The following is a 13,073-nucleotide window of genomic DNA, read 5'->3' as shown; positions in this document are numbered from 1 at the left end:
CAATTTGAGAGCAATAATAATCTCTAACAATGGTACATAAAGCACTAAATCAAATAAAGGTTAGCATCAAAGTACCACTTAATTATATCTTAATTATAAACTGTATCTCCAACAAGACTATAAGCTTTTAAAGATTAGTTCAGTACATTCCTAGTATATACTTTGTACTCAAAAGTATCTTAACAAATTAACTCACTAAATCTAGCCTAGCGCTGGTATAGAGTGCCATCAACTAAAACCTGTTTAATTGGAAATATAAATATGGATTTACTCTGTTTCACAAAGCAAATGTGTCTGGAAAAGTTCTGTAGAAAAATTAAAACTCACTAAGGAAGATTAGCTTGCCATTTAAAGTAATTCTACAATCCTTCTATAAAGCAAAGACTGCCTCCCTAAACCTGTTATATAAAGACACAAATTTTTATTTGAATGTTAATTTTACTTTGCTTAAAATAGACTAAATGTGTATAAAAGATCAAACAATAGTCTCATATGACTTGCTCTGAATCTCTCACAGCTAAAAGTGAAGTCTCTTGAACTTTTTAACACATGGCACCCACCTTACCTTTCTTAAGGTACATATTACTTCTAACTTGTATAAAAATAATGTATGTGCATGATTCACCACTTCTCTTGGAAGGAAGGGTTTCTGACTCATCCTTGTGCCCTCCCCAACTCAACACCTCTGATACGCTTTTGCAAAGAACAAACATTTAGTAAACCGATGGTAGAAGACATGGAAAACGAATGCAGATAAATGTCAAAATGGCCTCCCTCCTTTTAACATTAATGTAAACACTGCTTCAGTATTGAGTTACATGTTAGTTCATTCCCATAGCATATGAGGTTGCACTCCTAGCTAGTATTGCGACTTTGACCATATTCTCCTGGAACACGGGTGGTCAACCTGCTAGGCAAAACCTATAAAGAAAAAAATCACAAGAGGCTGGCTCTAGGGCATGGAATGGACAGGGAAGGGACAGGAGGGAATTTTGCAGAATGACAGCGAAGCTCTCTATTTTGATTAGGACACTGGTAACAAAGGTGTAAACAAATGTCAAAACTCGTCTAACTGTACACTTGAAATCTGTGTTTTACTGGATATAATTATATCTCAATAAAAGTAAATACACACTACTTGCCAGAATTTCACACAGACGCACTGCTTACAATAACAATTACAAAACAAGAAATGACAGCAAAACACCTATTTCTGTAGTGTCTTTTCTATTTGAGACAGCATAGACTTCTTAAACCATCCAGATAGTATTAATGTACTGAGAGCCCTCACTAGTTAATGCCTTGTGGGCACTCAATAGCCCAAAATGTTATGCTGCTAGAAAGCTATACCAGCAAAAACTTGGAGGAGTCACAGACCCACAATAATCGAGGAATTTTCCCCACCATTCCTCAAGTCATCTCTAGCTCATCCCTCAAGTCATCTCTAGCTCATCCCCCATTATAAAGAGCCTCATTTTGAGCAGCAGATTTAATGTCTATTTATACTACAGGCAGAGCCTCGGGAAAGTATATTGAGTCAGTACACAAAGTGACAGTGATATTAAGGGTCTCCCCAAGATTCTGAGAAGATGGCTGCCTTCCTTTAAAGAAAACAGACATACCGAAACAGAGATATTCGAGATCATCTTTAAGAGCTGGGACAGAGGGAGGTCATTATACTAATTATGACTAATTACACTAAGCATCAGAAAATATTAATAGTTATAGAACAAGAGCAAGAAGACCAAAACTAAAACTGGAAGACCAGAATAGTTTTGCTTACTGAAAGATTAGACCTGTCCTGTTCTCGTACTGCATCTTGATATCAATGTCTGATGCCATTAAATATCTCTAACAAACAACTCTCTTTAGTCTGCTTCTGCTTATAAATTTGGCATCCCATACAGCTTGCTTTCAGAGTGTATGCACTAATCAGCCTAAGTATATAGTCTCCTTTATAAATTAATTGAGATACTAGTTTATATAACAGTGACCATAATGGACATTTTGTGAACATTATTATGTCAAATATTGTCATAAACTTTAGCTTTTTGTTAACATTTACTGAGCACTGACATGCTAGACACAGTGCTAGTACTTTAAATATAATTTTATTTAATTCTCGCATTTTAAGATATGGATTCTTTAATTTTGCTCATCTTATAATTGAGGAAACGAAGTCTCAGCAAGTTTAAGTAACTTGTCCAGGGATCACAGACAGCAAGTGGAAGAGGGAAGATTCCAATCCAGGCCTAACTCTAACGGTCATGCATTTCTACCATGGTTACTATAAGTCTGGTTAATTTAAGTCTTCTCTCAAAGTTTTTCTGAGCCACAAAGGCAAAGTGTCAAATCAACAATCTTGCTGAATTAAACAGTGTAAATGTCACCCTATTAAAGCCTTGCAGCAGTTCCTCAGAGAATGGTACCCCTGCCTTCTGAACTATCTCCAGTATGTAAACCCCTAGGTCACTAGATCACAAATATACAGGTCTACATTCCTATCTGAGATCTTTGGGTCAGAATGTGTTTTGAAATTTTTAATTTGTTTTTTGAAATTCACAATTTTAGAAAAGTAATATACATGAAGAACATGTATCTGGATTATCAAACATTTAATTAATTTCACAATCAAGTATATTAACATTTCTGTAATAAAACAAATTTTACACTAAGTCTGAAAAAGACTATAATCACAGTTCAAAACAGGCTTTACTTCCAAATGAGAACATAATATAATCAATTTAGGAAAATTTTTGGAATTCAGAGATTGAAAGATTTTAGAATTACGGGTAAAAAATTGCAGACATATTTTGATCTAGTGATCTATTACATTGTTAAGTCACAGGTCTTTCACTATTTTTTAAAAAGGACAATTTTATTTTCAAGTCAGAATTTCAGGCCAGCAGATCAGTGGAGAGACCACTTTCATAGGGGTGAATTAAGCACAACTATAATGACTTGGGATTTTCACAAGTTTCCTTTCTAAATTTTACAAACATCCTTTTTAAGCTAAATATTAAATACTAAATAGCCTAAGTTCTGCAAATTAATTATAGCATGTTAATACAGGCTTGACCTCAATATAATTTTCTATTTTTGTTTTGTTTCTCAAATACTGCCCAAAATACTGAATAATGATGTTATTTCACACATACACACAAAATGATTGAAGAAAATGATGGGGTCTTTATTCTAAGAGTCTGGAGCTTAGAACAAATTTTTGCAAAAAAAAAAAAACCACTCTTAAAAATGATTCCAAGGTTAGCTAAAAGAGCACTTTAAATACAATATGTGAATATCAAAAGGTAGGGAGAAAGTTGTTATAAATTCAAGCACTGCCTATGAAATGACTTTCTTAAAAAATTTCTCTTAGATGTTGGTGCTTAAAGGAAAGCAGAATTATGAGAGAATAAATAGGTCAAGAAAGAATACAAGAGCTGTGCCAAAGGGTTTAAGAAACTTTCAAAGATTTGAGAAGTTAAACACAAATCAAAACCAAAATAAGATTCTACTTCATATCCAGGATGGCTATAATCAAAACGACAGATAATAACAAATGCTGACAAGGATAAAGAGAAAATGGAATCCTTATATCTCTCTAGTGAGAATATAAAACAGCTTAGCTGCTCTGGAAAAGTCTGGCAGTTTCTCAAAAGGTTAAACAGAGTTACCACATGACCCAGCAATTCTACTCCCAGGTATATATCCAAGAGAAATGAAAGCATATGTCCACACCAAAACTTAAGTACACAGATGTTCACAGTAGCATTAGTCGTAACAGCCAAAAAGTGGAAATAACTCAAATGTCCATTAACTAATAAATGCATAAATAAAATGTGGAATATGCATACAATGGACTATTGAGCATTAAAAAGCACTGATATGTGCTACAATATGAATGAACCTTGAAAACATTATGCTAAATGAAAGAAGCTATATTAGAATTGTTTTAAAAACACTTTTATAATATGATTCTATTTATATGAAATGTCCGAAACAGGAAAATCTATAGAGACCAAAAGTAGATTACTGGTTTCCTATGGCTGAGGGTGAAATATTGAGGAGTGATTATTAATGGAAACAGGTTTATTTTAGGAGTGATAAAAATTTTCTAAAATTGATTACAGAGATGGCTGTACAATTCTGTGGATATGTTAAAAAACCACCAAATTATATACTTCGAATTATATCTCAATAAAACTGTTGCAAAAAAGAACAAAAGCAATGGGCAAACCAAAAATATATTAATAATTTTCATACAAAGTTGTTACAACTAAGATGTTTAGTTATTAATATTCTTAAAATAAACAACAAAAGTCTGTACATAAAAAGAAGTTGAAGATACATAAGAGGGAGGGGCGAAGGCAGATAGAGGAGAAAATCTGAGGTCTCTGAAAAATCTGTGAACAAACAGAATCCAGAACATGCAAAAACTGACTCTTCTGCTATGACAGGAAAAGATACAGGCAAGGCAAGGCAGGAGAGTGGGTATACAAATAGGTGGCGGGTACAAGGAGTTGAGTGTTCCTACCAAATGGACCCTATTATCTTTGGAAAGCATGACATCTTCTATGTGTGACAGAGGAAAGAGGAGGGTTGAGAGACTGTAGAGATAGCTGTCAGAGTAATAAAGCAAATATTCACCTGATGTTTTATTTATTCATCTGTACCACAACAGTAAAATACAGGAAATGAAATAAGTGGACAACCTTAGCATGAAGTTTTAATGTGAACAAAACTCCAGGAAACAGAAAATCAATTTCCATAATAATCTTAACATTACTGTGTGAATGGGAAGAAATTAATTATTAATACCTCAAAACACTTTCTTTGAATATGATTCCATTTATACAATTCCATGTAAACTTAACTTCTGCAAAAAGTATATTCCCCTTTTTTTAGGAAGTTCAAGCTAGTCTAGAATATAATCCTTTACAATAAAGTAAATAAGAAAGAAATCTATTAGGCTGGCCATTTGCGTGTTTTTCTATATAAGCAATAAAAGGCATTCAATCCTTAATCTAAATCACTTGTGCACTGTCTGGCTTTCACTGAAATTATGTAACTATTTGAAAATCTAATCCTGTGACAATTGCCACATGTAGGAGTAGCATTTTTAAGATCAACTCTACTTTCTGTCCTTCCAAATTATTACCATCAACAATACTGCTTGCAACAGAAGCAAGAACTGACTGCTTAACTGATAGAACATACTAAGCGAAATATCCCACACAGTTTGACAGGCTCCTGATGATTAAAAAACCACTGTTAATAAAAGCTCAACCAGGTTTTACATAAATCGTGGACATGTATATATTTACTATTGGTATATTCTGCAAAACTTACAAGGCTGTGTAAGCAACCATTCCAAAACAGCCCTCTGTATCTCATCTCTAAGCTTCACTTGAAGAACCTTGGATATCACATTCACTATAAGAACAATGTGCCACATTGTAGGGCTTGAAGATTAAAATGTTCAGTAGTGCCATCAAAGATGTCACAAGCTTGCTGTACAGATAAAGAAAGTACTAGAGATACCGTAAGTTAGAACAGATGTAAAATGATTAAATGCCCACAAGATTTATATGAGCAAAGCTCAAGAATATCAGAAGAGGGAAAAATCAAGGTTAACTAGAGTATTCAAAGAAAACAAAAGATATAAAATTTCCATATACTTCTTTTCACTGCTACTACTTACCATTTTAGGAGGTTTCTTTGTTTTATTTTCAGGGAAGTTATTAGATACAATTTTTCTTTTTTTTCTTTTTACAATTCTAAAGCTACTTTATTAATTTGGACTACTAATATGTAGCATGTAAGCTTAATAAAAATCACACTTGATATATTCATGAATAGTTTATTTAGAAAAGTATACATTTCACTTTTAATTGTTTGATGGGAGTGGTGCTGATAGCTTTCTAGGAGAATCTGCGACAACCTCTTTTACATCTTTGCAAGAGAAATACTTGCAAAAACCTAAAATCCAAGAATTGGATGGCAGATTTTAGTTATCTTCTAGACATTGCTAAGGACTGCCAAATAACACTTAAATGTGTTTTGACTACTAGTGGTTCTGAAATGCAAAGTCATTATGAGTCTCTTCCAGTCAGGATGTAATTGCAAAGAACACATGACTTCTCTAATGATTAATTTTACAATACCTTGAGTAGTCCTGGTAACTAATTCACTGTTTCTAAGTTTTCTTCCAAAATGGTACATGAACAATACAAATCAAGAAAAAGAGTTAAACATTTATACCCAAGGACTAAACAAATCACATTTTATAATCTCAACCAGTTCCTCATACAACATGATTAACCTTTAACGTGTCCCTAGTTATTCCTTTTACCAGATCCCAAGGCCACTGATGTAAATCTTCACTGCACTCCTTAAATCCTGGCTCTACCTTCATTTTTAAAAATGGCCTTTGCTTCCCATCCCAACAATATTTAAGTACACTCCTATCTTAGAAGCCCTTCCCCTCAATTCCATATCACTCTCTGCCTCTTTCAATCAGACATTCTGAATAATCTACACTCATTTAACTCCTATTTACTCTTTAAACTATACCAATCTGCCTTCCACACCTACTGCTCCATAGAAACTGCTTTAATGGCATCAATGATGTCTGAATTGACCAATCCAATGGATATTTTTAAGATTTCATCTATTCCATCAATCCTCTTCACAGTACTCACTACTCACACTTGACGGCCACATTCTTCTGGGTTTTGTTTTGTTTTGTTTTTCCCCCTAATATCTCTGGCTCTCCCTTTTCACTCTCCCATGCAGGCTTTTTTCTCTGACAATCCCTTAAATGTGATTGTGGTGGTTTAAAATCTGTCCACAAATTCTGATACTCCTTTCAAAAAGTAGAGCCTAACTCTCCTCCCCATGCCTAAAATTCCCATCCCCATGAGTCTGAGCTGAATTTAATGATTCATTTCTAATGAAAAGAATAAGGCAGAAATGATATTCACAAACTAGGTCATAAAAGGCACTGTGGCTTCCTCCTTGCTCTGACTTGGATCATTCCTTCTGGGTAAAGAGAATGCCCTGCCATGGTGACACTCATGTAGTCCAATGGAGAGGCTTGCTGGTGAGGAACTAAGGCCACCTACCAACATCCAGCAATAAAATGAAGCTTTCCACCAAGAGCTGTGAGAGTCATCTTGGAAGCAGATCCTCCAGCTCCAGTCAAAAAAGTCTTTCAGATGACTGCGACCCTAGCCAACGTCTTGACTGCAACTTCATGAGATCCTGAGGCAGAACTATCTCACTGTCACTCCCAAAGTTCTGAGCCACTGAAACTGAGAATAAATGTTTGTTGTTCTAAATTGCTAAGTTTTGAGGTAATTTGTTACAAAGCAATAGATAACTACTCCAATGCTGTTTCTTAGTGTCCCATCCAAAGCTATTATTCTCACTTTACTATCTGTATGTGTAAAGCTAGCATTTATCTGTAACTCAGATTTTTTCCTAAGTTCTAGAATACATGACACCTTTACATCAATTTCAACATGACCCAAAGCAGCCACCTTTCTCCCCTAACCTGTTCTTCCTATCTTCCCTATCAGCTTTCATCCAGGTAAAACCAAAAACCTAGATTTCATCAGACTCTTCCTCCCTTTTCACTTACATCCAATCACTATATCCTGTTTCCTGATTATTTCTCTATAATGATAGAATAGAAATTCACCTGAACCTATTAAGTAATTTTAATATCATAGAGACAACCAGACATCATGTGCCACTGGAAATACTGTGAAGTATTTTTGCCCAAAAGAAGAAAAACTGGATTCGATTCAGATTCTAGCTCTTGTCAGTTTACGGGAAATACAGAGGACAAAAGAACATGTTTAAACATACCACAAAGATCTTACCAGCAAAATTCAGAATGTAGAAAATTCTACAGAACAAAGGATCTGGTTTCTTCAAAATAAATGACAAAATTTAAAAAAAAAGAGAAAAAGAGGACCTATAGATTTTAAAAGACTCAATTTTATGTGTGGATCTTGTTTGGAATCCTGACTCAAGTAAACCAACTGGTGAGGGAGAGATGTTTGAGATAATCAGAGAAGTTGAGCATTGGATATTTGACAATATTAATTATAATTATTAGTTGTGGTAATGGTATTGAGATTTTTTTTAAAAGAGACCTTAACTTTTAGCAATGCATACTGAAATATTCACAAATGAAATGATATGGTATCTGGAATCTGTTTTAAAATAATCCATTGGGGAAGGAAGGAGCTGATGGGAATACTAATAAAACAAGATTGGCCATATGTTGATAGTTGTACAAGCTTGATGACGGCAATTCATTTTAGTATACTCTTTTATGTAAGTTTGAAATTTTCTATAACAAAAGTTTCTTCTATAACAAAAAGTGTTTACAACACTTAAATGACTGTCCTGGGGGTAAAGTTCAAATTCCTTAGCATGTTTTACCAAGAAAGCCTTTCATTAACTGTCCCCTGCTTATCTCTCCACTTCATCTAACCACTGCCTATCTCACAGCCCAAGCTCCAGGACTGACAAGCTTCTGACTCATCTCTTCCAAAAACGTTACCTCTATCTCAAGCAGTTTAAACTTCTCTCTCTGTTCACATGGCTAACCCCTACTTATCATTAAGGTCATAACAAACCTGCTTCTAGGAAATCTTTCCTGACCTTCCAAGACTGAGTCAGGTAACCCATCCACACATCCTATACTTCCCCTATCACAGCTCTTACTTGCTGTACTCCTCACCCCAACAGACTCTAGGAATCATGAGAGCATGGTCAATTTCCATCTTACCATTTTAAACCCTCTTCCTAGCATAGTGTCTGACACACAGTAGGTACTCAATAAACATATGATAAATTTACAAAAGGCAGGACCCCTCCACTTTCCAACTCCTCACACATCTATACTTTCCTCACTTTTCCTTCTTTTCTCATCTTCCTTTGTGATCATGAGTCACATAAATGGTTGGCTGTTCACACAATGTTCCCAAAATTATATCTGTAACCCTCCCTGGGCATCTCATCTAATAAAAATTTCAACTAACAAAATCTCTGCTGTAATCTAACAGATCTTTATCTCCAGGCCTGATCTATGGTTCCAACTATCTTTTGGACTCAATCCCTGTTATCTCCCAAACACACCTTTTCACTAGAGCTGCTCAGAAATTCTTAATATCTTTTTAATACCTCTCAATGTTCTCAAGTTTCCCAATTTGTGCATATTACCCACTGCCTGGAATGCTCTTCTTCTCTTCTACCTTTACCCTTAAGTGTAGGCTCAAATGTCTCTTTGGCTTTTTTCAAGCAATGTTCCCACAGCAGTCTACTCTTATTTCTATTGTAGCATTTATATTGTTTTGAAATTATGTTTAGGTATCTGCTCTGCTAGATTGTGAGTTCCTAGACGGAAGGGACTCTCTCTCCTTCATACTTGCAACATATCAGTACAATGCCTATTACGAAGTCGGCCCCAAATAAATGATTGCTGACTAAATTACGTTATATTGTTTCTAATAATGAAGAGACTGAGCTAGAGCTGACTACTTTCCTAAAGGAGGTAATCAGTTTCTCTGTTCCTGTATTGGGCAAAATAATAATATATTAAGCACTTTCTAAAAACTTAAGATGGACAGATTATGAAGACAAAAGAAATATAAAGTAAAAGGACCATTCATTCCTAGAGGACAGGTTTGGGTTTGGATCTGGGCCTAGACCCAGAGAAGATCCAGGCTGAGGTAAGCTTGGGGTGAATCTATTCAGTTCAAAACTATTTCAGTGATACTAACCCAACTGACATTATTCCAATATCAATTTTCAGTACAGGCCAACCCTAAAGCAAGGCCAATCTAGTTAACTGTTTTCACTGTCACCCTAGAACAGACAACAACCACAGAGGCAGACCAGAGCCAAGTGATTTTTGAAACAAAGAACAGAGTGACTTGCTATTTACTGCTGTGCTTAAAAGGCTGTGCAACTAATTCAGATACTCTTCCTGGAAGATATAGCTCCAAGTTATCAGCCACATGCAAATCATTAAGACGTATCTTCAAATCCTTCAGAATCCTAATGCACTGAAACAATGTCCAAGTGTACAGAATTCACTGCAAACATCAATGCGTCTCCTACTTTCTCTTTAAGTGAATACCTATCTTTTCCCCATTTTTACTGGACCTCCTCTAATCTGGAATTGGGCATTATTTTATTTTCACAAGATCATTTTATTTTAGAATATTTCTCTGCAAGCAAATACTTTAACACTGAAGAACTTGAAAAAAAAAAAAAGCCTTCTAAATAGCCATTAGTGAGAAATATGATACCGCCTTCTGCTGGCAAGGATGATGTGTTAAGAATCTAGTCTCAGAAGGGAAGCTAAGTTTTGGGGTGGGGTGAGGGTAAATCTATGAAAAACCTGTATTTAGCCAGTAAGATAAGAAGAAATTCATAAAGGTATTCAGAAAATAAAAGGGCAACAAGGCAGAAAAAGCCTTCACCGAAGAAAGACAAACAGGAAAAAAGAAAATTCTGTCTGAGCTTTCAAGAACCCCAGTTTGGGGCCTCTAGCCCAGTATGGCCCTAGATGTAGACCCACACAAATTTGGGATTTGTAGAGTAACTTAACTTCATAGTACCACTCACTGAAATTACCTTGAAAGGTTCCATGGGATTTTCTGATTATCACATCTACTGAAACTCAATATTACTCTTCATTTATGAGCCATGAGATTTCATAATTTCAGAGTTTTCGGGATATAATGTTCAGTTGCCGTTCTTCCATGGCTTTTTTTCAAATTATGTAGAGAAAGGAAGTTAATAGTTGAAGGATGGCTGAAAGTTATAGTTACTTCTCCTGCAGGCTTGCCTTTAGTAATTCACAGCTTGCACTTTTGTTCTTCTTGTAGTGAAAGTGAAGTTTAGCAGAAAACATTTGGAATCCTGATTATGCCACTTACTGCTACCTCTGGGATCTTGAGCAAATTACGTAACAGCCTGGAGGCTCAGACTCCAAAACTATAAAATGGGGAAATAAATTAGAGATAATACCTACCTACCTTGCAGAGTCACTGTCAGTAAAATTAACTAAGGGAACCACTAGAATACAAGCTCCAGAGGAGTGGTCGGTGTCTTGTATTCTGTTGATTCTTGCTCACATGGCACAAGAGCATGCACACCTACCCACACGCATCTAGACTAGAGCAATAATAGCTAACATATAGTGGGAGCGCTATATTTTTTAAATGAACGAATAAATACAGTTGTCTCCATTTCTCTCAATATCAACCCTTCTTCCATAACCATATTTTTGTCCTTTGTCTTCTATTATTTTCTAAAGCCTTCAGGAAATTCATTTTTTTTCTTGTCCTTTAGGTGGTTTCCTCCCTTATTAGCTATCAGTTACACCATTCAGAGAAAGAACCTTTGGAAGTAATTTCTCTTAATATTACCCACCTTCCATTTCTGATGTGACGAGGATGGGGCGAGGTAGTCAGAACATAAGATTCATAGCAATAGATGGATTTGCCCATGGCCACTGATTCGTGTTTAACGAAAATCAAGCAGTGAACTCAGCCCTTCCCAAAATATAACTTTCAGGAGACTCCGTACTATCCATTCTTTCCTCTCTAACAAGGGACTCTTGTGTAGAAAAACCTCGCCTCTCAAAAGTTAACGTGTCAGTTACGCTCGCCTCTCGCTGAATAGAGCACTGCGTTCCTTTAACGAAACAGTCAACTTAGGCAAACAGGAGGGATTTCGGACCCCTTCGTGCTACCCAGGGGCCGGTCACCTATGGACTTGGCCAAGCAGCACTCTTCCATACCTGGAAGGAAGCAAAGGGGCGCGGCCGTCTACAGGGCCTGGGGGGGGGGGGACAGAGTCTGGGTGGAACAGTGTCAAGTCCATGACAACGAGGGAAGACCGCACGGCCCGCGCCAAAGGACCCTGTAATGCCTGACTTCGACCACCCTCACCGTTCAACTACAACCTCGCTGGACCCCACCACGGTTTAACCCACACTAAAAAAGGAACGCGGCTCGCCCCTAACCCATAAATCAGATAGCCAGTGCTGACTTATTGGCTCCACCAGCATCCCCTTGACCCTCATTGGCTATCCCAGACCTAAAAACCCTCCTTTCCGAGGGAACCCTCTCGTACGGCGGCACCCCCAGCCTAGCAACCTCAACCAAAAAGCCCGGTTTCCGCCACCCAGGGGACTGCGATCCGCGAGAAGTTCGAAACTTCTTCTCTCGAGGACTCACCGTGTAGTAGGAAAGCAGCCCTGCATTGTAGTCCAGTACGAACCAACGGTACTGCCAGCCCTTCATCACGTTAGTCCATTTGCTCAGCGGCCCCTCCATGATGGACGCCATCTTGGGAGCCGCCAATGACAACAAACGGCCTGACGTCACTCGCCTATAAGGTATTCAGCATGCAGGGGCGGGGCCGCCGCGGGCGGGGGCGGGGCCGGTGATTGCTCCTTCACGTGGACTCGCCAACGTACGCTCCCAGCTACCGTCCACAATCACGTTTTCTTTGGGCCACTCTTATATGTAGATCTCCGTGCCAGGAATGAGAAATACAAGCATGAGTAGTGCAATTAAGATTATTTAAGAGAAATCATTTTACTAGTGATAGTACATAACACTTTCAAAAGATTTTACATCTGTTAATCATTTATGCACTAATTACACAAATCCATTCATTTTATAATTATTTGCTATTTTATGCTAGATACTGTTTTAAGCTTTGAGCACTCAGCAGAGACTTCATGAGAGTTAGGGGGGAACAGGTAATAAATAGTAAATTATATAGTATATTAAAAATTGGTAAGTACTATAGAGAAAAATTAGGCAAGGAAAGAGGCAGACAGTAGGGGCTGCAATTTTAAATTTCAAAATAGGGAAGGCCTGAATAAGAAGGTAACTTTTGAACAAAGACCTAAAGGAAGTGAAGAAAGGAGCCTGGGGGAAGAGCCTTCCAAGGCGAAAGAATAACAAATGCAAAAATCATGAGTCTGGCATTTTGAAGGAACTGCAAGGAGTTCAGGGTGAGTGGAACAGTGAGCC

At 36.9% G+C, this 13,073-nt stretch overlaps 1 protein-coding gene across 3 annotated transcripts in view; it reads right to left on the bottom strand.

The window, feature by feature from the left end:
- Positions 1 to 12,410, bottom strand: part of OSBPL9 (oxysterol binding protein like 9) — a 112,451-nt gene extending 100,041 nt beyond the window's left edge. For 2 of the 3 annotated variants that reach the window (XM_006919184.3, XM_006919185.3), the window contains exon 1: positions 12,267 to 12,410. In XM_006919184.3, coding sequence (XP_006919246.1) covers positions 12,267 to 12,377 — 111 coding nt within the window. In that variant the 5' untranslated portion in view covers positions 12,378 to 12,410. The remainder of the gene's footprint in view (positions 1 to 12,266) is intronic. The other variant, XM_025051941.1, reaches the window with a different exon arrangement.
- Between the last annotated feature and the right edge of the window lie 663 nt (positions 12,411 to 13,073).

This window comes from Pteropus alecto, unplaced genomic scaffold (genome assembly GCF_000325575.1).
Source record: "Pteropus alecto unplaced genomic scaffold, ASM32557v1 scaffold25, whole genome shotgun sequence".
NCBI classification, from domain to species: domain Eukaryota; kingdom Metazoa; phylum Chordata; class Mammalia; order Chiroptera; family Pteropodidae; genus Pteropus; species Pteropus alecto.
The sequence above is the reverse complement of the archived record's forward strand: the minus strand, read 5'-3'. Positions and strand labels throughout refer to the sequence as shown.